Source organism: Oncorhynchus keta, chromosome 1, assembly GCF_023373465.1.
Source record: "Oncorhynchus keta strain PuntledgeMale-10-30-2019 chromosome 1, Oket_V2, whole genome shotgun sequence".
Taxonomy (NCBI): domain Eukaryota; kingdom Metazoa; phylum Chordata; class Actinopteri; order Salmoniformes; family Salmonidae; genus Oncorhynchus; species Oncorhynchus keta.
In genome coordinates, this window is record NC_068421.1 from 21,923,841 (window position 1) to 21,948,603 (window position 24,763).

Consider the following 24,763-nt stretch of genomic DNA (forward strand, 5'->3'; position numbering starts at 1 on the left):
AGACTGTGTGGATGGGGTCAAGTCCTGGCTGTCCAAAAACAAGGGATCTACCAAGAACCTCTCAGATGACGGCAGCCTCAAGAGCTCCAGGTCAGTATGGCACATGCTGCAGCGGTCCTGTCTTCACCACTAAGGTCCTGTCTTCACCACTAAGGTCCTGTCTTCACCACTAAGGTCCTGTCTTCACCACTAAGGTCCTGTATTCACCACTAATGTCCTGTCTTCACCACTAAGGTCCTGTATTCACCACTAAGGTCCTGTCTTCACCACTAAGGTCCTGTCTTCACCACTAAGGTCCTGTCTTCACCACTAAGGTCCTGTCTTCACCACTAAGGTCCTGTCTTCACCACTAAGGTCCTGTCTTCACCACTAAGGTCCTGTCTTCACCACTAAGGTCCTGTCTTCACCACTAAGGTCCTGTCTTCACCACTAATGTCCTGTCTTCACCACGAAGGTCCTGTCTTCACCACGAAGGTCCTGTCTTCACCACGAAGGTCCTGTCTTCACCACTAAGGTCCTGTCTTCACCACTAAGGTCCTGTCTTCACCACTAAGGTCCTGTCTTCACCACTAAGGTCCTGTCTTCACCACTAAGGTCCTGTCTTCGCCACTAAGGTCCTGTCTTCGCCACTAAGGTCCTGTCTTCACCACTAATGTCCTGTCTTCACCACTATGGTCCTGTCTTCACCACTATGGTCCTGTCTTCACCACTAATGTCCTGTCTTCACCACTATGGTCCTGTCTTCACCACTATGGTCCTGTCTTCACCACTATGGTCCTGTCTTCACCACTATGGTCCTGTCTTCACCACTATGGTCCTGTCTTCACCAACACACACACATTCCCCCTGCTTACATAGCAGCCCAAACTGGTTTTAGTGTCCAGTCCCCCCCTATCAGGACGTTGACGTCGTCCAGCCTAGCACTTAGCTCCCAATGCAGATAAAACAATTAGACTGGAACACTTGGCTAGACATAGGGAGGTGTTATTATTATTATCACTGGTGTTTCCTCCAGCCTCTTTGTCTTTTATTGTCACTGCCTTGATGACAGCCGCCTCCCTGGCAGTTTTATCGACATGCCCGGTGGCCAGCTGGCATGCATACCTATACCCCTCCTCTCTCCCCCCTCCTCTTCCTCTCTCCCATTCTCCCCTCTCCCTGAGATGAATGGATGTGTCTGACAGCTTCGATTGCCCTAGATTTGTCTGTCCCACACCCCCACTTCAGCTGGCCACAACTTTGAAATACTTTTAAGAGTTTTTAAATCTCTCGTAACTGTGTGTCCCCACAGACATCCTCCCTTCCTTCAGGAGAGCTCAGTTCCTTGATCTCAGTTGTGTGTGTTGGTTAAGACGGAAACACACACACATGGGAAGTGTGTGTCCATCTCTCTTGCTGAATCACTCAACATATTTAACCACAATGAGATGCTTGACTATAATTATTTCTATCATTTACACACATGAAATTCAAATGAATACCCCCCTACTAAACTAGTTCAAAACAGAGACTTTGATTTTGCATAAAGGAATTGATTAGAACAAAACATTTTGTTTGAGGCTATTTCTCGAGTCAGTACATATCTTAAATGTGTATCTTGTGCATCTGTTTTTTTTCTGTGTTGAAGTTGTGAATTCAAACAGACATTCTCTACCCCACATTAGTTTGAATCATTGTTATATCGACTTGTCTTTACTTTCTTCCTGCTAAGTTCAATATATGCTCATCTAATTCCTGTTTATTCCTATCATTCATCTCTCCTTTTTAAGTTTGTAATTCATCTATCATTATTTCTCTCTTCCTCCTCTTCCGCTTCCTCCATCTACTTCAACTTTTTTCTGTCCTGCCACTCCTCCCTCCCTCCCTCTTTCTAGATTTGCCATAAACGTAGACGCAAAGGAAGGGAAAGAGTGGAAAGAGGGTAAGGAACGGAAAGAGTTTAACAAAGAGGGAAAAGAGGTAGATCAGAGCAGGCCAGTGTCTGTGATGAGTTCCCTGAGCTACAGGAAGCACTCCAACATCAATGACTCCATCGGAGGTAAAGGGGACGACAGCTCCCTCTTCAGTTCCCTCAAGAAGGAACAGGACTCCCATGAGTCTATCACCTCCTTCCGTAAGGCCAAGCCCAAAGGCTCCTCACCCCAGGGTGACTCCTACTCAGTCAGCTCCAGCTCCTGGAGGAAGTCCCAGACTGGGAATGATGACCGTGGCTCAGTTATCTCCCAGGCCTACACTGAAGCCACCAGCAGGGCTAGGAAGGGCATGGACAGCCGCTGGGGAGACTTCGACAAAGAGTCCACCGTGTCCTCCATGGCCCCCAGCCGGGTCTGCGTTGCCACCACGCGCTGTGGCCTGAGCCCAGAGGACGACACCAAGTCGACCATCAGCCTGGGTATGTCCAGTCCCCTGAGCCGCCGCAGCACTTCCGCACACCGAACGGGCGACTCATATGGAAGAAGTGGTCGCTGCCCCAGCAGCCCCTCTCTTAGTCGTCGTTCTGGGGGCAGGAGCCCTGGCAGCGTAAGCCGTGCTGACTCGCGCATATCTGACTTCCGTAGCTGCCGCCTCAGCGAGTTCGATGACATGGAGGACGGGCACAGCGTGGCCCTCACTGAGCGCTCCTCAGCCTACAGCCCCCACTCCTCCACGGGACGCAGCCTGTCCATGCCCCCGCCACCCGTCCGCTCCTACAGAGATGACGACAAGCTCCCTGACACCTCGGACATCAAGCAGGCCACCGTCAGCCACCGCAATTACCTGGACCCCGACCTGGAGAAGGCCATCAACGAGGTGCTCAACTTCAAACCCATCAAGTTCAAACGCACCAGCCTGGAAGACTCAGAGGCCGAGGCAGGGAGGAAAGAGGACGACACAGAGGACGACAGGAAGAGTGTGCTTAGCGTTAGGGGGAGAGGCGACAGGGAGGCGGACAGCGGGCGCAGCACCAGCAGTCTGAGACGCTCCGCGTCGGCCGTGGATTTTAGGAGGTCCTCCAGCAGTATGAGCAGCCGCAGCCACAGCGGAAAGAAGAGCAAAGGCAAGAAGAAGAAGAGGAGCCACAGCTCCGAGTCAGACGGCTCCGATGAGGACCGCTGCAGCAAGAAGGGCAGCTCCAAGAACAAAGGCAAGAAGTCCAAAAAGATGTCCAAAAAGGAGTCCTCTTCTTCATCCTCATCCTTGGATTCAGAGTCTGACTCAGAGTCTAGCTCCAGCTCTGGTGCTTCTATCATCTCCTACAAAAGCACCAACAGCGTGAAGAGAGCCCCTGGCCGCCAGGCCTCTAGCCCAGAGGGGGAGGCGGGGACGCCTGCTGAAGGGCAGCCCCTTCCTAACAAGAAGGAGGAGAAGAATAGGAAGAAGAAAGTGGACAACCTGATGATGAAGTATCTGTACAGACCGGACAGTGACTGAGGCTGGCAGTAGGTGATGCCTGTTGCCTGGTGTGGAGTGTAGGAGTGTGTCCACTGCATGGTGTTGTGGTCTAACCACAGAGAGAGGTTGCTCAGTCAAGCCTCTCCTGAGTACAATATAATATAACCTAAATATCCAGTCACCTTTTGAAAGCCTAATACCACATCAGTTGTGTTATGAATGATGCATCACTTTGACTTACTTGACCTATTCCTGTTAGGGCTTCAACAGTACATCATCATTACTGTAGAGATGTACAATTTCACTTGGCTCATCTCAAGACATTTTTGTTTTCTATTTACACTCTCAATTCCTAAATACTAATTGAGGTCCTTAATTCAAGAGAGCTCATCAGAAAGCAATTTGAATTTGCATCTCTTCAATGGCAATCATTGTGACATTGCTTTGCACTGCTGTAATTCAGAGAGAGGGGGGGGGGTGAGGGAGAGAGATAAGCGTGTTGTGGATGCATTACAATGCCGATTAGCCTAGCAACAGGGGCTTAGATTGGAGGAAAAGACAAAGCTGACTTGGGTGTAGCTGTAGTGCTGCTCACTAGTTCTCCACCCAAACGTCAGCCTGATTTATGGCCCCGGAAATAAGAAAATACCAGGGGTCGTCAATTAAGACGGCCACCATAGATTTCCCCTGCAGCCCCATTAACTCTGGCCGTAATTAGACCCACTGCGTTGATTTACACAAGCAGCAAGTTCTTTTTAGATGCCCGATTGACAGTAATTAACACTAAGTTTGCATTATTTAAGCAGGCCTGAATGTTAAATCCCGTTCAGACTAACAATAGCGGTAGGCTGCAGGAAGACTATCTAATGACAGAGAGAGGGTACTGAAGCCAGCCAGTGCACTGTAGGTGTGCCATTCTTCTGTTTTTGGAGAGGAAACCACAGCGCATAGCAGATTCATTCAACCACAAACCAGAACCAGAATCCATCACATTCTCTCTGTGTAATAAGTTTGTTTTTTTTGTTTAAAAAATGGTATACAAATGGACCTACTTTAGTTTTATGACTAAAGCTACGGTAGTATGCATCCGTGCATGTGTTTGTGTACATTTATAATGTCGAACATTACATAAAGGATAAGAACATTGGATCGATGTTTGGTAATGATCGTGCCCCACTGTGTCCCAACTATCTTCAGTTGTCTTTTGATCCTTTTTCTTTCTCTCTCCTTCCAGTCCTCCTAGCCGAAGACGTTTCTGCTCGGACAAATCCGAGGAAGAAGAGGAGGAAGAACAAAAAGAAGGTGGTGCGTCTCGAGGGTCCTACCGCTCCAGATATACACGCGGCAGCTACCTGAACAACAGTGACAGTGAAGACAAGCCCTCTGAGACAACGTAGTTAACACATACACCAGCCAACACAGGCTGCAGGTTGAGAGGGCCCCAGTGGTGCATGATCGGACTCACTGTGCTGTTTTCACACACGTGCACACACTCACAACCACTCTGTTCTTCTAACCCTGCAACATGATACTATGACTGTCATTATTATTCTACTATTACAAAACAGCTTGCATTGCTAAGGTCTAGAGAAGGTGCCATAGTACGTCAGTGTACAGTACACAACACCAATGGTTTCTCTCACTCCACTGGGCCAACCCTGTCTTAATGTATTTCACCAGTCACATGTGACTGTGTGTCTCCATCTTGGATCTGGCCCCTCCAGTTGAACAGCACCTCCATTAATAATGACTTGTCTTTCTTGTCTCTGCTAGCTGCATGAGGACAGCTGCTGCTTGGCTGGAGCCATCGTCTCCTCCTTCCTAGATTTGATCATGATCATGGTTGTAACTGAGCCAAGGAACTGTAGCAATGTTCCCTGATGTTTTATCACTGCATTGGGAGACAAGAAAGAAAAAAAACTAGAAAAAAAGAGGGAGAAAATAAATACCAAAAAAACCTTTGTTGCAACTAGGTGTGTACACTGTGTTATTTCTTATTTGCTCGTCCTGGTAAAAAAAGACCAGAGTTTATTTTTGGGAGATATAAGTAGGGTCCTCTACAGCTGGCACCCACACAGCTGTGCTTAGATTTTGTCTGCAGTGCCACGCTGCGCCACACCGAACAAAGACGCTTTCATCGGCTCATCTGCTTGTTTTTTATTACTTGTTTTTGCAGGATAATAATGTTTCCTAACGGGAAGACAACAGAAGAGAGCTGCAGCACCAAACTGCTTGTGATGAAACTTTAGTCCTTTCTCTTCTTTTTTTAATCTTTTTGTTTTGATGTTTGAAATAAAATGAGAATTTGTTTTCAAGAGTGCTGCCATCAAGGACATGATTTCCAGGAGGTTTGAGTGTAGTGTACCCTATGAGATGCTTTGTCTCATTTGATTTCAACTTGAAATGAACTAAGTACTTTGCAGAAAAGCTTTTGGGGGAGGGTCTTTGGCTCAGCTGTTTTTCTCTCTCTGTCATTGTGGTTGTTGTTGTTCTTCTGCTTTTCACTTGTTTTTTCTTTCCATTTGATGTGCTTTGCTTTCCAAAGGGAATGATATTCAACACTATGCTTTATGGTGGTTTGTCTGTAGTTTATATCTCCTTCAACACCCACATTTGGACCATACCATACTGGATTACACATGGTGAGGATTAGGTGTCCTCAACCAGCATGTTAAATCCACCACTGTAAACTGGATATAATGCATTCAAATCCTTTTCAGTGTCTCTGAAGCCTATTTGTCATGTAGGATTCATCAGTATTCTGTCCTGAACCAATGCTACCCTCTACAACAGCACAACAGTTTAACCAGGAAGATATTATACGCTTTTACGGTTGCTTGGTGTTACAATGAACCCTTCGGCTGTCTTTTTAGTATTTATGAATTAGCATTAATGAATTGAGCAGGCCTGCCAACATGTGTATTATCCACCTGTACATGGCAAGTGGGGCCTAAATGATTTTGTTGATACTCTGCGTGAAGGGATAAGTTTGGTGTGATTGTATTACACATGATTTTTAAAGACACTCGTCTATCACATCCCCTTGTTCTCTATGCCAGGGCTTCCCAAACTCGGTCCTGCCCCTCCGCCGGGTGCATGTTTTGGTGTTTGCCCCAGCACTACACAGCGGATTGAGCTAATCAAAGCTTGATGATGAGTTGGGGATTTGAATCCACTGTGTAGTGCAGGGGAAACACTACACCAGGACCGGGTGTGGGAAGCCCTGCTCTATGCAGTCAACGTGACTTTTAAAAGGAATTTTCAACTGTTTTATGATGTCGTTATATGATACTCTTAAACCTGAGTCATCATAAGACACCTGGGGGAAAAATGAAAACAAAGAAATTAGTGAACATAACATTGCGGACTGTACACATTAATATTTATATATATATAAAATATATAAATATCTGTATTGATTCATACTAGCTTTCAAAATAGTTAATGTTTATTTTCGTTATTGAACAAAATGACCACTTGTTATAAGTAATAATTTTGCATTACATTTTAATATATTGTAAATAAATGATGACTCCAGACTGTAATTTTCTTCTATCTGTGTGTTTTTGTTTGATATTTTCTGCATTGGTGTTTCAGCCTCCAAGTTCCAGTCTCTCTTTTCAGACTTAAATATGCACATTAGAAAATAGTCTCGTACTAAACATTTCTGGAGGGCATACTGTGGAAAAAAAAGAAATGAAAGGAAAAGATAAATAAATCCTGTTCTCATGCATCCACTTTGATGTTTCCTGCAGCTTTGAGAAATGTCAACAGTATCACTGACCCTGACTCTGAGGCCTTTCAAAACAGGAACACAAGTTCATATTGACTATGACCTTTATCTTGTTTTCAAAGAAATCTGTTCCCTCTCTTATGAACATTTCATGGCAAATGGTTTTTAGTCTGAGGACAAATGGAGGGATTCACTATACAGCAAAGGAGAGACCCGGCACTATTACAGTGTTTAGCCTACCATGCATTCAGTAGTGCTTTGTTCATCATCTTCAACAGCTATTAGCAGGGAAACCTTGTTTACTGTGTGGGAGTAGCCACAACCACCACAGTAACTGTATGTCCCAAAAGATTATGGTTGCATCCTAATTAGTCACTGACAGAAATAATAGTCTCCTCCATATGTAACTAGGAGCACAGTGCAGCAGATGGCCTGGTACTGCTCCTTGTGTAACTAAGAGCATAGTGCAGCAGATAGTCAAGTACTGCTCCTTGTGTAACAAGGAGCACAGTGCAGCAGATAGTTACATAAGGAGCAGTACTTGACTAAGAGTACAGTGCATCAAATTACCAACTACTGCTCCTTATGTAACTAGGAGCACAGTACAGCAGATAGTCCGTTACTGCTCCTTATGTAACTAGGAGCACAGTGCAGCAGATAGTCAAGTACTGCTCCTCAAATAGCCCCCACGATATGCAACTTTTCAGGGAAGTTAGGAACCAATATACAAAGGCAGGTAGGAAAGCAAAGGCTAGCTTTTTCAAACAGAAATTTGCATCCTTGTAGCACAAACTCCCAAAGGTTCTGGCACACTGTAACATCCATGGAGAATAAGAGCACCTCTATCCTACCCTGCCTTTCTAATGTCTTCGAAAGCCAAGTTAACAAACACATCACCAACCATTTCGAATTCCACCGTACCTTCTCCGCTATGCAATCCGGTTTCCCGAGTTGGTCATGGGTGCACATCAGCTACGCTCATGGTCCTAAACGATATCTTAACCACCATCGATAGGAGACAATACTGTGCAGCTGTATTCATTGATCTTGCCAAGGATTTCAACTCTGTCAATCACCACATTCTTATCGTCAGACTCAACAGTCTTGGTTTCTCAAATGACTGCCTCGCCTGTTTCACCAACTACCTCTCAGACAGAGTTCAGTGTGTCAAATCGGAGGGCCTGTTGTCCGGACCTCTGGCAGTCTCTATGGGGGTGCCACAGGGTTCAATTCTCGGGCCGACTTTTTTCTCTGTATACATCAATGATGTCGCTCTTGCTGCTGGTGATTCTCTGATCCACCTCAACGCAGACAACACCATTCTGTATACTTCTGACCCTTCTTTGGACACTGTGTTAACTAACCTCCAGACGAGCTTCAATGCCATACAACTCTCCTTCTGTGGCCTCCAACTGCTCTTAAATGCAAGTAAAACTAAATGCATGCTCTTCAACCAATCGCTTCCCGCACCACCCCACCTGTCCAGCATCACTACTCTGGACGGTTCTGACTTAGAATATGTGGACAACTACAAATACCTAGTTGTCTGGTTAGACTGTAAACTCTCCTTCCAGACTCACATTAAGCATCTCCAAAATTCAATCTAGAATCAGCTTCCTATTTCGCAACAAAGCATCCTTCATGTTGCCAAACATACCCTCATAAAACGGACTATCCTGCCAATCCTTGACTTCGGCGATGTCATTTACAAAATAGCCTCCAACACTCTACTCAGCAAATTGGATGCAGTCTATCACAGTGCCATCCGTTTTGTCACCAAAGCCCTATATACTACCCACCACTGCGACCTGTATGCTCTCGTTGGCTGGCCCGCGCTTCAATTTTGTCGCCAAATCCACTGGCTCCAGGTCATCTATAAGTCTTTGCTAGGTAAAGCCCCGCCTTATCTTCAGCTCACTGGTCACCATAGTAGCACCTACCTGTAGAACGCGCTCCAGCAGGTATATTTCACTAGTCACCCCCAACGCCAATTCCTCATCGGGCCGCCTTTCCTTCCAATTCTCTGCTGCCAATGACTGGAACGAATTGCAAAAATCACTGAAGCTGGAGTCTCATATCTCCCTCACTAACTTTAAGCACCAGCTGTCAGAGCAGCTCACAGATCACTGCACCTGTACATAGCCCAGCTGTAAATAGCCCATCCAACTACCTCATCCCCATACTGCTATTTACTTTATTTTATTGCTCCTTTGCACCCCAGTATCTCTGCTTGCACATTCATCTTCTGCACATCTATCATTCCAGTGTTTAATTGCTAAATTGTAATTATTTTGCCACTATGGCCTATTTATTGCCTTACCTCCCTTATCTTACCGCATTTGCACACACTGTATATATACTTTTTCTATTGTGTTGCTGACTGTATGTTTGTTTATTCCATGTGTAACTCTGTGTTGTTGTTTGTGTCACACTGCGTTGCTTGGCCAGGTCGCAGTTGTAAATGAGAACTTGTTTTCAACTGGCTTACCTGGTTACCTGAATAAAGGAAATAATCATCTCCCCTTTCCACTATTATCACATATCTGACAGCCACGCCCACATTGCCAAGGTGACCTTTTAATACTGCACCTTCCAAAGACCATCATTCAGAATCGATACACTTTCTCTACAACAGGGCTAATGCACCCTAGTTCATAAAGTAGCCACTCAATCACGGTCTCTCTCATTGTAGAGACAGTGGCTAGTTTACTGTGTTTGAAAAGTGGTTGCACAACATCCTACAGAGCACTAAATGTGATACAACTCTAGTAAAATGTATTGTAGTTTTCATTCACACACTGAATTGTCTCTGTGTGTGCTACAATACACAGCACACAAGACATAACTCTCCATGGACCTACAGTTCCAGTCCACTACATGATTCCATATGTGTTACTTCATCGTTTTGATGTCTTCACTATTATTCTACAATGTAGAAAATAGTAAAAAATAATGAAAACCCTGGAATGAGTAGGTGTGTCCAAACTTGTGACTGGTGCTGTATATAGGGGAACACTATAACTTGATGAAAACCAGTGTGACGAATGTCAATGTGCAATGTTTTTATGATGTGCCTTATTCTATCATGGCACTCATATAATTGTCTGGTCTTTGAGAATTGCTGACGAGTTAGTAATTGTTCTGGAAAATGGATTTATATTGGGTGAGGAGCAAGATCTAATCTGTCAAACTGTCAATATTCAATCTCATATTTTGATTTGGGCGTAGATTGCGCCATGCATTTTACCCCTCATTTAACTCTGTGGATCCTCTCCTGCTGTGACCAGAAATACAGCCATTAGAGGTTCTGTTCCAGGACAGATACGAGGATAAAACAACAAAATGTATGCATTTCTATGTCATGTTTTTTATGAAGAGTTAAAAGACTTGTTTTCGTATGAAAGGTACGGGCACATAGGGAACAAACCACACATTATTGCCTCCCAGCCAAACTAATGAGTAATTATCTAAAGGAAAGCGGATGACATCTCTGATTATTGGTTTTGTGGCATTTTATATGCCTTTGGTCAGTCATGACATTACTAAATACTCTTTAGCCTACATAAAATCACAAATAATTTCCATCAATGTACCCATGGCATCTTAGCAGTGATTTATTTGACACGTGCAATAATAGGTTGTTATTGTCAAGTAAAATGCCACTGGATGGCAGGTGCTAAATGGATGTTCGACGTGTCTGATTCACACGTACTTGATTTAGAATGTTAGAAGCTATAATTGGAACTGTGAAATGCTCGTGTTCATTTAAAATATTAAAAACTTTCATCTGTGACTCACATACTTACGCTTATTATTTTGAATGAAATAAACAGTATACATTTCTCACATTAAACTTTTCTGGTGGAAGTTTGTTTGGAATAAAGACTTAAACACAAATAATTCTAGACTTTAAGAGATTGATTCATCAAGATAAGGGTAATTTTGACTGAAGATCTTGAAAAATATTACAAGTAATAATTATGTATGAAGAATACATTTAACAGTTTTAAAAGCCTGCTCTTGTTGGATGTCTATGCACCCAGATTGGCAACGTAATACTGTATCATTCTTGGAAATGTCCAAGTACCACATTTGCATTGCAGAAAGACATCCAGAATTCAGACATTCCAGAAAGACATCCAGAATGACATCTCTATGCTACAGAATGTTTGTGTAATGAACACGATGGGAGACAGAGAGCTGGTTTCAAGCGCATGGCGCAGCAGGTGTTTATATATAAATGACACCAGGAGGAGGCAAGTTGCTGGGTCCAGGGGCAGGCAGAAGGTCATAAACAGGGGTCCAAACAGGCAGGAAAAAGGCTAGTAACGTTGTCCAGGAGATCAGGCAATATGTTGATAACAGGAAATACAATAGGCTAAAGTACAGACAGGTAATAGGCAAAAGGCGTCGTTAGTGAGGCAGGCAAAAACTATCATACATGGGAGGATTAAATTACTGGAAAAACAGAGCTCAGAATAGAAGTGTTACAAAACAAACAATACATCACAATGATGGGATGCAAAGAACTGAACTAAATAGTGTGTGATAATGACATACAGGTGTGTGAACAGGTGATCAGAATTCAGGTGATTGGGATCTGGAGAGTGAACTGCGTTCAGGGGATCTATGTGTTTGAGAGTGCGAGTTGGAAGCAGACATTACAGCTTCACACAATTTAAAAAACATTTTATTTATTTAACTTTTATTTAACTAGGCAAGTCAGTTTAGAACAAATTCTTATTTACAATGACGGCCTTCCCCGGCCAAACTCAGACAACGCTGGGCCAATTGTGCACCCTTTGGGACTCCCAAACACAGCCGGTTGTGATACAGCCTGGAATCGATCCAGGGTCTGTAGTGACACCTCTAGCACTGAGATGCAGTGCCTTGGACCTCTGCGCCACATCCCATGTCTATATATCAGCCAAACTGTTTTAAGGCACAACATTAGTGCCTTGTAGCGCTCTAATTGCCTCATGTATGGAAAAGCTCTTTGATTGGTGCTGAGGGCCTGTGGGTGGACTCTGATTGGTGTTAGTAGAGTGTCATGGCAGGAGTCCTCTTCCTGGGTCAAACAGTGTACCATACGCCTTATTTCAGACTCCCTGGGAAGATCTCAGTTGCATACTCCTGGCTGTTGGGGGGAGTAGCAGGGACGAAACAAGGAAGATCACAATTGCATACTCCTCATGTCCTCTCTCCTCCTCTCCTCAAAACCCATAGGAAGAAAAGGCCAGAGGTCCCTGACCTTCTACTCCAATGGGGTTTGAGAAGGAGACGAGGAGAGAAGACATGAGGAGTATGCAATTGTGATCTTCCCCGTTTCCTCCCTGCTACTCCCCCCAAAAGCTCGCTAGCAGGAAATGACTAGAGGCAAGGCCAAATATGTGTCAGCATTTGTAAGTGATTCTGCTCCCTCTTGCTCAATGGGAGTTCTCAGGAAGACTTCCCTAAACAAGAGGGTATGCAGACATTCGAAATCGGGAGCAGAAGCCACCTCTCACTGCAGCTACAGTAGCCAGAGGCAATATAGGGGGTCGGAAGCTAGAGAGAGATTTACATCAGAAGGGATGTGTTGCACATTTGCTGGATGGCAGGCAGCACATTAAACATTTATTATACATTAATTGGGGTCTTCCTACAATGATATTTCTCCCTCTTTTCAGATAGAACTGAATTGAAATGTGTGTGAGGCTCATTAATAAGCATTTTTCTACGGCTGGCCATGCTTACCACCTGGCTACCCCTACCCCGGTCAACAGCACTGCACCCCCCACAGCGATTCGCCCAAGCCTTCCCCATTTCTCCTTCTCCCAAATCCAGTCAGCTGATGTTCTGAAAGAGCTGCAAAATCTGGACCCCTACAAATCAGCCGGGCTAGACAATCTGGACCCTTTCTTTCGAAAATGATCTGCCGAAATTGTTGCCACCCCTATTACTAGCCTGTTCAACCTCTCTTTCGTGTCGTCTGAGATTCTCAAAGATTGGAAAGCAGCTGCGGTCATCCCCTCTTCAAAGGGGGTGACACTCTTGACCCAAACTGCTACAGACCTATATCTATCCTACCCTGCCTTTCTAATGTCTTCGAAAGCCAAGTCAACAAACAGATTACCGACCATTTCCGAATCTCACCATAACTTCTCTGCTATGCAATCTGGTTTCAGAGCTGGTCATGGGTGCACCTCAGCCAATGCTCAAGGTCCTAAACAATATCTTAACCGCCATCGATAAGAAACATTACTGTGCAGCCGTATTCATTGATCTGGTCAAGGCTTTCGACTCTGTCAATCACCACATCCTCATCGCCAGACTCGACAGCCTTGGTTTCTCAAATTATTGCCTCGCCTGGTTCACCAACTACTTCTCTGATAGAGTTCAGTGTGTCAAATCGGAGGGTCTGCTGTCCGGACCTCTGGCAGTCTCTATGGGGGTGCCACAGGGTTCAATTCTTGGACCGACTCTCTTCTCTGTATACATCAATGATGTCGCTCTTGCTGCTGGTGAGTCTCTGATCCACCTCTACGCAGACGACACCATTCTGTATACTTCTGGTCCTTCTTTGGACACTGTGTTAACAACCCAGGCAAGCTTCAATGCCATACAACTCTCCTTCCGTGGCCTCCAATTGCTCTTAAATACAAGTAAAACTAAGTGCATGCTCTTCAACCGATCGCTGCCTGCACCTGCCTGCCTGTCCAACATCACTACTCTGGACGGCTCTGACTTAGAATACGTGGACAGACTGTAAACTCTCCTTCCAGACCCACATCAAACATCTCCAATCCAAAGTTAAATCTAGAATTGGCTTCCTATTTCGCAACAAAGCATCCTTCACTCATGCTGCCAAACATACCCTTGTAAAACTGACCATCCTACCAATCCTCGACTTCAGCGATGTCATTTACAAAATAGCCTCCAATACCCAACTCAACAAATTGGATGCAGTCTATCACAGTGCCATCCGTTTTGTCACCAAAGCCCCATATACTACCCACCATTGCGACCTGTACGCTCTCGTTGGCTGGCCCTCGCTTCATGCTCGTCGCCAAACCCACTGGCTCCATGTCATCTACAAGACCCTGCTAGGTAAAGTCCCCCCTTATCTCACCTCGCTGGTCACCATAGCATCACCCACCTGTAGCACGCGCTCCAGCAGGTATATCTCTCTGGTCACCCCCAAAACCAATTCTTTGGCCGCCTCTCCTTCCAGTTCTCTGCTGCCAATGACTGGAACGAACTACAAAATCTCTGAAACTGGAAACACTTCTGGAAAAACATCTCCCTCACTAGCTTTAAGCACCAACTGTCAGAGCAGCTCACAGATTACTGCACCTGTACATAGCCCACCTATAATTTAGCCCAAACAACTACCTCTCCCCCTACTGTATTTTTTTTATTTTTTATTTTTTTAAATTTATTTTACTCCTTTGCACCCCATTATTTTTATTTCTTCTTTGCACATTCTTCCACTGCAAAACTACCATTCCAGTGTTTTACTTGCTATATTGTATTTGCTTTGCCACCATGGCCTTTTTTGTGCCTTTACCTCCCTTATCTCACCTCATTTGCTCACATCGTACATAGACTTGTTTATACTGTATTATTGACTGTATGTTTGTTTTACTCCATGTGTAACTATGTGTCGTTGTATGTGTCAAACTGCTTTGCTTTATCTTGGCCAGGTTGCAATTGTAAATGAGAACTTGTTCTCAACTTGCCTACCTGGTTAAATAAAGGTGGAAAAAAAAATATTCTACTAAATCTACTATCTTGGATTCTTTGCTATTCCTAGAGCTAGCTTTCCCAGACTGGAAAATAACCCTCTCTGTCCAGTACATTACTAACTCCCATCTTTGAATTCACTTAAAATAATTTTAATCAATATAGCACACTATCATGAGACTGGTGGAAATTGCCCATTCCGTAGTTACCCTTGCCAGAGAGAGAGAGAAAGAAGAGGGGAGGGAAAGACAGCGGGAATGGAAGGTTAAGATTGGGACAGGAGGGTGGGGAATGGGGGAGAGAGAGGAGAGAGGGCGGGAGGAATAAGAGGATGGGATAGCGAGGAATGGAAGGTTAAGATTGGGACAGGAGGGTGGGGAATGGGGGAGAGAGAGGAGAGAGGGCGGGAGGAATAAGAGGATGGGACAGGAATGGGGTGGGACAGGAGGGTGGGGAATGGGGGAGAGAGAGGAGAGAGGGCGGGAGGAATAAGAGGATGGGATAGTGAGGAATGGGAGGGAAGTGGGAGGAGGTGACAGAGATGATGTAAAAGAATCTGATACCTTCAGTGTTCTCCCTGTCTCCCGGCAACAGTGCCACCAAGCTCATTACACTTCCAAATGCCGCTGCTGCTGTATCCTCTTCCCCCTGGGCCTCCCCGTGACAGGCTGTCTTGTTTTTTGGCTGACTCGTGACCCCTGCTTCTGACCTCCGTGTCACATCAACGGCACACTGCCCAGCGCAATTGTCATTTGCTCTGGCATGCAAGCTGTTCAATAATGTTTCATCTTCAACTAGAGGGGGGCAGGAGGAATGGTACTGTGTGGTCCTGCCTGGTCTGTCTCTGTGTGGTGGTCAGCGTTTTGTCAGGAATCAACATAAAACTGTTTAATCAGCTGTCCAATGACATGTCATGCAGTACTTCACATTAGCTGTGCAATTTAGAAAGGTAATAAGGAATGGGATATTGATCGGCCATTTTGCACCATGCAGTGCAGTCCTCAACACACCATAAACACCAAGATCAATGAATCAATGCACCATCAATACGTACATGGCCAGTCCTCCTAGTACTTGTTAGGATATTTATCTGAAGCTCTTGTTTACGGTTTGGTTCTCCTTTCTCTATCCATTCCCCCTTCAGGAGTAAACTATGACATCATAAGCCACTCCATCCACCCCCATGGTTCTCTCGAGGCGGACAAAACAACAGTGTTTGTGCTAGAATTTAGTTATCCCATTCACATATTAGTCAACCTATTCAACATATTCGTCAACCTGACGAACAGTGGTTGAATTGAGCCGGGCTCCTGCATCTAAGGCCAAAAGGAAAAGTAGAATAAAAAGTAGAATAAAAGTAGGATAGCCTCTACTACAACCCTAATCCCAGCTGTACGTCTACATCTCTGTTCAACCCTAACCCTAGTCCCTACTACAACCCCATCCTCTACTACAACCCCAGCCTCTACTACAACCCTAATCCCAGCTGTACGTCTACATCTCTGTTCAACCCTAACCCTAGTCCCTACTACAACCCCATCCTCTACTACAACCCTAGCCTCTACTACAACCCTAATCCCAGCTGTACGTCTACATGTCTGTTCAACCCTAACCCCAGCCTCTACTACAACCCCAGCCTCTACTACAACCGTAGCCTCTACTACAACCCCAGCCTCTACTACAACCGTAGCCTCTACTACAACCCTAGCCTCTACTACAACCCTAATCCCAGCTGTACGTCTACATCTCTGTTCAACCCTAACCCCAGCCTCTACTACAACCCTAGCCTCTACCACAACCCTAGCCTCTACTACAACCCTAATCCCAGCTGTACGTCTACATCTCTGTTCAACCCTAACCCCAGCCTCTACTACAACCCCAGCCTCTACTACAACCGTAGCCTCTACTACAACCCCAGCCTCTACTACAACCGTAGCCTCTACTACAACCCTAGCCTCTACTACAACCCTAATCCCAGCTGTACGTCTACATCTCTGTTCAACCCTAACCCCAGCCTCTACCACAACCCTAGCCTCTACCACAACCCTAGCCTCTACTACAACCCTAATCCCAGTTTTACGTCTACATCTCTGTTCAACCCTAACCCCAGCCTCTACTACAACCGTAGCCTCTACCACAACCCTAGTCTCTACTACAACCCTAATCCCAGTTTTACGTCTACATCTCTGTTCAACCCTATCCTCAGCCTCTACTACAACCCTAACCCCAGTCTCTACCACAACCCTAATCCCATTTTTACGTCTACATCTCTGTTCAACCCTATCCCCAGCCTCTACTACAACCCCAGCCTCTACTACAACAGCAGCCTCTACTACAACCCTAGCCTCTACTACAACCCCAGCCTCTACTACAACCCTAATCCCAGCTGTACGTCTACATCTCTGTTCAACCCTAACCCCAGCCTCTACTACAACCCCAGCCTCTACTACAACCCTAATCCCAGCTGTGCGTCTACATCTCTGTTCAACCCTATCCCCAGCCTCTACTACAACCGTAGCCTCTACCACAACCCCAGCCTCTACTACAACCCTAATCCCAGCTGTACGTCTACATCTCTGTTCAACCCTATCCCCAGCCTCTACTACAACCCCAGCCTCTACTACAACCCTAATCCCAGCTGTACGTCTACATCTCTGTTCAACCCTAACCCCAGCCTCTACTACAACCCCAGCCTCTACTACAACCGTAGCCTCTACTACAACCCTAGCCTCTACTACAACCCTAATCCCAGCTTTACGTCGACATCTCTGTTCAACCCTAACCCCAGCCTCTACTACAACCCTAGCCTCTACTACAACCCTAATCCCAGCTTTACGTCTACATCTCTGTTCAACCCTAAACCCAGCCTCTACTACAACCCCAGCCTCTACTACAACCCCAGCCTCTACTACAACCCTAATCCCAGCTGTATGTCTACATCTCTGTTCAACCCTATCCCCAGCCTCTACTACAACCCTAGCCTCTACTACAACCCTAATCCCAGCTGTTTATTTTATTTTATTTCACCTTTATTTAACCAGGTAGGCTAGTTGAGAACAAGTTCTCATTTGCAACTGCGACCTGGCCAAGATAAAGCATACCAGTGTGAACAGACAACACAGAGTTACACATGGAGTAAACAATTAACAAGTCAATAACACAGTAGAAAAAAAGGGGAGTCTATATAAAATGTGTGCAAAAGGCATGAGGAGGTAGGCGAATAATTACAATATTGCAGATTAACACTGGAGTGATAAATGATCAGATGATCATGTACAGGTAGAGATATTAGTGTGCAAAAGAGCAGAAAAGTAAATAAATAAAAACTGTGGGGATGAGGTAGGTGAAAATGGGTGGGCTATTTACCAATAGATTATATACAGCTGCAGCGATCGGTTAGCTGCTCAGATAGCTGATGTTTGAAGTTGGTGAGGGAGATAAAAGTCTCCAACTTCAGCGATTTTTGCAATTCGTTCCAGTCACAAAACGGATGGCACTGTGATAAACTGCATCCAATTTGCTGAGTAGAGTGTTGGAAGAAATTTTGTAGATGACATCGCCGAAGTCGAGGATCGGTAGGATAGTCAGTTTTACTAGGGTAAGCTTGGCAGCGTGAGTGAAGGAGGCTTTGTTGCGGAATAGAAAGCCGACTCTTGATTTGATTTTCGATTGGAGATGTTTGATATGGGTCTGGAAGGAGAGTTTGCAGTCTAGCCAGACACCTAGGTACTTATAGGTGTCCACATATTCAAGGTCGGAACCATCTAGTGTGGTGATGCTAGTCGGGCATGCGGGTGCAGGCAGCGATCGGTTGAAAAGCATGCATTTGGTTTTACTAGCGTTTAAGAGCAGTTGGAGGCCACGGAAGGAGTGTTGTATGGCATTGAAGCTCGTTTGGAGGTTAGATAGCACAGTGTCCAATGACGGGCCGAAAGTATATAGAATGGTGTCGTCTGCATAGAGGTGGATCAGGGAATCGCCCGCAGCAAGAGCAACATCATTGATATATACAGAGAAAAGAGTCGGCCCGAGAATTGAACCCTGTGGCACCCCCATAGAGACTGCCAGAGGACCGGACAGCATGCCCTCCGATTTGACACACTGAACTCTGTCTGCAAAGTAATTGGTGAACCAGGCAAGGCAGTCATCCGAAAATCCGAGGCTACTGAGTCTGCCGATAAGAATATGGTGATTGACAGAGTCAAAAGCCTTGGCAAGGTCGATGAAGACGGCTGCACAGTACTGTCTTTTATCGATGGCGGTTATGATGTCGTTTAGTACCTTGAGTGTGGCTGAGGTGCACCCGTGACCGGCTCGGAGCTGTACGTCTACATCTCGGTTCAACCCTTACCCCAGCCTCTACCACAACCCTAGCCTCTACTACAACCCTAACCCCAGCCTCTACCCCAAACCTAGCCTCTACCACAACCCTAGCCTCTACTACAACCCTACTACTACAACCCTAATCTCTACTACAACCCTGACCCCAGCCTCTACCACAACCCTAGCCTCTACTACAACCCTAACCTCTACTATAACCCTGACCCCAGCCTCTACCACAACCCTAAACTCTACTACAACCCTACCTCCAGCCTCTTCCACAACCCTAGCCTCTACTACAACCCTAACCTCTACTACAACCCTAATCTCTACCACAACCCTAGCCTCTACTACAACCCTAACCCCAGCCTCTACCACAACCCTAGCCTCTACCACAACCCTCATCTCTACTACAACCCTAATCTCTACTACAACCCTAACCTCTACTATAACCCTGACCCCAGTCTCTACCACAACCCTAATCTCTACTACAACCTTAATCTCTACTACAACCCTGACCCCAGCCTCTACCACAACCCTAGCCTTTACTACAACCCTGACCCCAGGCTCTACCACAACCCTAACATCTACTATAACCCTGACTCCAGCCTCTACTACAACCCTGACCCCATTCTCTACCACAACCCTAACCTCTACTACAACCCTGACCCCGGCCTCTACAACAACCCTAACCTCTACTACAACCCTAATCCCAGCCCTCTACCACAATCCTAACCCCAGACTACCTTAATCCTAACCCCAGCCTCTACCACAACCCTGACCCCATCCTCTACCACAACCCTCACCCCAGCCTCTACTACAACCCTGACCCCAGCCGCTACCACAACCCTGACCCCAGCCTGTACCACAACCCTGACCCCAGCCTGTACCACAACCCTGACCCCAGACTCTACTACAACCCTGACCCCAGCCTCTACTACAACCCTGACCCCAGCCGCTACTACAACCCTGACACCAGTCTCTACTCTACCAAAACCCTAACATCTACTACAACCCTGACTCCAGCCTCTACTCCAACCCTGACCCCATTCTCTACCACAACCCTAACCTCTACTACAACCCTGACCCCAGCCTCTACCACAACCCTAACCTCTACTACAACCCTAATCACAGCCTTTACCACAATCCTAACCCCAGTCTCTACCACAACCCCGACCCCAGCCTCTACTACAAACCTGACCCCAGCCGCTACCACATTCCTAACCCCAGGCTCTACCACAACCCTGACCCCAGGCGCTACTACAATCCTAACCCCAGCCTCTACTACAACTCTGACCCCAACCTCTACTACAACCCTGACCCCAGCCTCTACTACAACCCTGACCCCAGCCGCTACCACAAACCTAACCCCAGCCTCTGCCACAACCCTGACACCAGCTTCTACCACAGCCCTAACCCAAGGCTCTACCACAACCCTAACACCAGCCTCTACCACAACCATAACCCTATACTCAACCCAAACCCCAACTCTTGCCTTATGTTAAAACCTGTCTTAACCTTACTCCTGACCCTAACCCGCCCAAATAGAGCTCCCCAACACCAAATTCTCCATTTAACCCATGTTGGCCAACCTGGCTTTATCAAATGAGTTGAATTGAAACATCACCCTTGGGCCAAGAGCAGCAAACAGCGAGCTGAAATTCCCTCCCTTTCCCTAGATGTGCATTGTTCTGTCAAGGCCTTGTAACTACTTCACCACATGGACGTGTGTGATTCCTCCCTCACAATGGTTGCAGGCAGGCAGAATGGCTGGAGTTGTTAACCTCCCACCACCGTCACGCCCCAGTGACCTCTCTGCTCTCCTTTTCCCTCCTGCTTCATGCCTCATCCTCCTCCACCGTACTGTAGGTCCCTAGCAGGGTATGGTGCATGGATGGTGAATGCCCAGGGGTCCTGCTGCTGCCTTGAGGCTCAGTAACCCATGGATACTGTTAATCATGGAGACAGGTGGGCCGACTGACGCCATGCCTAGAGCTTTGCATGGAAGATTGACCTTATAGCAATGCTCACCTCACCTTTTGTGTGGGAGGGGCTTGACCATATGGCAGTGGTTTACCTCCAAAAGGACTCTGCCCTTTACCTTGGTGAGGTGGTGAGGTCATCAAAAGGTCTCAACAAAAGATTGTTAATATCTACTGCACAGATTAGACAGTATTTAGGATGACAACTTCTCGTTGGGACTGCTCCTCAGTTTACATTACGAAACAGCATTTTCCCTCAGTTTGACCTCAGTCTGACCTTTTTATGCCATGATCTTCACAGAGGAGTTTCTCACATTTTTTTTCTTTATGGGGGACAAAATATGGATACATTTGCCACACTATGCAACATATTTAGAAGTTGTTTTGTAACTTTATTAGTTACGAGGTCATTCAAACTTTGGATTCATTTAACATTTTAATTCACTTGATAATGTTGCATTTTAATGTCAAATTTAATTACGTTTGTAAAAACAACAAATGATGACATTAGCCCCAAGCAAGCTGAGTATACTTACGAAACTAATCTTTCAAGTGTTTATTTATTGTGAAATGGAGACCAGAATGACCTACCACCCAAAAGGTAATTGTAGCACTTGAAACACCCAAACTCAAACTAATTTGAATATTAATAGACAAACACAACCTGTACGTGCTAAAGGCCAAATCACAGCTTATCGTGTGGTAAACACAACAACATTCCCATTCTCATGTGTTAGAACAGCTAAAATGAAAATGTAACCTGTCTGTGGATGTCTCACAGCATTCCTTATTTCTCCCCATCTTGTCCTCAGTGTGAGGTGACTCTTTCCAGTTGTCATCTCCACACTATATTGATAACAGGTAATGATGAGGACGATGTAATCTGTTAGTAGTTCAAACAGGTGCCTAGCTACCAAACACCTAACATACTGCATGTTGCTATGCTGCTTCAGTTGAATACCAGCCTTCCTCCAACCACCTGTTTCAGCTCCACCATAGTTCCACATTCCAACCACCCCTGTGTACCACTCATTACTCACAACATTCCATTTACAAATTCCTCCAAATCATAGTCATTTCCATGAATAACAATGCCATAAAAAATGATCTGCCCCCTATTTTTGCTTTTTTACCTAAATTTACCAAAATTCCTCCACAGTGATGTGGGAGACTGATCAACAACTACAGGAAGCGTTTGGTTGGAGTCATTGCAGCTAAAGGTGGCACAACCAGTTATTGAGTGTAAGTGAAATTACTTTTTCACACAGGGGTGTTGCATAACTTTGTTTATGTGTCACGCTCGTTGTACGGAGGAGACCAAGGCGCAGCGTGATATGAATACATACTTTTAATGAAGACGAAGAACACTTAACAAACTATACAAAATGAACGTGACGCTATCATACAAAAGTGCAGACACAGGCAACTAGACATAGACAATAACCCACAAAATACCCAAAGAAGATGGCTGCCTAAATATGGTTCCCAATCAGAGACAACGATAAACAGCTGCCTCTAATTGAGAACCAATCTAGGCAACCATAGACATACATAAACACCTAGATGGTAAACAACCCCATAATCCTATAAAACCCCTAGACAGTACAAAAACACATACATCACCCATGTCACACCCTGACCTAACCAAAATAATAAAGAAAACATACACCCCCAAAGATGCGGACTCCCGGCCGCACACCTAAACCTATATGGGAGGGTCTGGGTGGGCATAAATCCGAGGTGGCGGTTCTGGCTCGGGACGTGGACCCCGCTCTACTTCACACTTACTTAATGTCTCTGGAGCGGGAACCCTCACCGCCGACCATGGACTAGAGGACGCCACTGGACTGATGGTCGAGTCTGGAGTGAGTGACGCCTCTGGATTGCAGGGAGATTCTGGCGGATCCGGACTGGAGGGAGTTTCTGGCGGATCCGGACTGGAGGGAGACTCTGGCGGATCTGGACTGGAGGGAGACTCTGGCGGATCCGGACTGGAACCCGTTGTGGTAGGTTCCGGATTGCGACCCGTTGTGGTAGGTTCCGGACTGCGGCCCGTCGTGGTAGGTTCCGGACTGCGGCCCGTCGTGGTAAGTTCCGGACTGCGGCCCGTCGTGGTAGGTTCCGGACTGCGACCCGTCGTGGTAGGTTCCGGACTGCGGCCCGTCGTGGTAGGTTCCGGTATGCGGCCCGTCGTAGGAGGTTCCGGACTGTGACGCTCTGGACTGGCGAGGCACACTGTAGGCCTGGTGCGTGGTGCCAGCACTGGTAGTACCGGGCTGGGGACACGCACCTCAGAGCGAGTGCGGGGGGGGGGGGCGTACTGGACTGCCGAGGCGCACTATAGGCCTGGTGCGTGGTGCCGGCACTGGTAGTACCGGGCTGGGGACACACACCTCAAGGCGAGTGCGAGGAGCAGGAACAGGGAGTACTGGACCCTGGAGACGCACTGGAGACCTGGTGCGTGGTACTGGCACTGGTGGTACCGGGCTGAGGACACGGACCTCAAGGCGAGTGCGGGGAGCAGGCACAGGACGTACTGGGCTGTGGAGGCGTACTGGAGGTCTGGAGTGTAGAGCTGACACAACCCGTCCTGGCTGGATGATTATACCTGCCCTGCAAATGCAGGGCGCTGGGACAGGACGCACAGGGCTGTGCAGACTCACAGTACGCAGAGCCGGCGCAGGATATCCTGGTCCATGAAGGTATACTGGAGACCAGGAGCGCTGAGCCGGCACCCTCCTTCCTGGCTGAATGCTCATTCTAGCCCGGCCAATGCGAGGAGCTGGAATAGAGCGCACCGGGCTAGAAATGCGCACTGGAGACACCTTGTGCATCTCTGCATAACACGGTGGTTGAAGAACTGATAACATTCAGTATGAAAAATATGTTTAAAAAAAATAGAGAAAATCAGGGGGAAAGAGGGGAAATACTTCTTCATGTCTCTGTACCTGTACCTGTACCTGTACCTGTACCTGCACCTGTACCTGCACCTGCACCTGCACCTGCACCTGCACCTGCACCTGTACCTGTACCTGCATCTGTACCTGTACCTGCACCTGTACCTGTACCTGCACCTGTACCTGCATCTGTACCTGTACCTGCACCTGTACCTGTACCTGCACCTGTACCTGTACCTGTACCTGCACCTGTACCTGTACCTGCACCTGTACCTGTACCTGCACCTGTACCTGTACCTGTACCTGTACCTGTACCTGCATCTGTACCTGTACCTGTACCTGTACCTGTACCTGCATCTGTACCTGTACCTGTACGTGTACCTGCATCTGTACCTGTACCTGTACCTGCATCTGTACCTGTACCTGTACCTGTACCTGCACCTGCACCTGTACCTGCACCTGTACCTGTATCTGTACCTGTACCTGCACCTGTACCTGTACCTGCACCTGTACCTGCACCTGTACCTGTACCTGCACCTGTACCTGCACCTGTACCTGTACCTGTACCTGCACCTGTACCTGAACCTGCACCTGTACCTGTACCTGCACCTGACACCTGAACCTGACGGAGAGGAACCTAGGGGCACCTGTACCTGTACCTGTACCTGCATCTGTACCTGTACCTGTACCTGTACCTGTACCTGTACCTGCATCTGTACCTGTACCTGACTAGG

General features: G+C 46.5%; 2 protein-coding genes across 23 annotated transcripts in view; both read left to right on the forward strand.

The window, feature by feature from the left end:
* LOC118376166 (unconventional myosin-XVIIIa-like) overlaps positions 1-10,904 on the forward strand; it is a 220,504-nt gene extending 209,600 nt beyond the window's left edge. For 7 of the 22 annotated variants that reach the window (XM_052518612.1, XM_052518616.1, XM_052518586.1 and 4 more), the window contains 3 exons: positions 1-90; positions 1,875-3,419; positions 4,607-4,754. The exon at positions 1-90 is cut by the window's left edge and continues 30 nt beyond it. In XM_052518612.1, the coding sequence (XP_052374572.1) occupies positions 1-90; positions 1,875-3,411 (1,627 nt within the window). In that variant the 3' untranslated portion in view covers positions 3,412-3,419; positions 4,607-4,754. The other 15 variants (XM_052518620.1, XM_052518625.1, XM_052518627.1 and 12 more) reach the window with 13 other exon arrangements.
* Positions 10,905-15,341: 4,437 nt separating this feature from the next.
* Positions 15,342-21,954, forward strand: LOC118394600 (uncharacterized). Its single transcript, XM_052509643.1, has 5 exons — positions 15,342-15,376; positions 16,257-17,758; positions 19,892-20,036; positions 20,177-20,572; positions 21,945-21,954. Exons 1-5 carry the CDS (start codon positions 15,342-15,344, stop codon positions 21,952-21,954), a joined length of 2,088 nt encoding a protein of 695 aa, XP_052365603.1.
* The last annotated feature ends 2,809 nt before the right edge of the window (positions 21,955-24,763 follow it).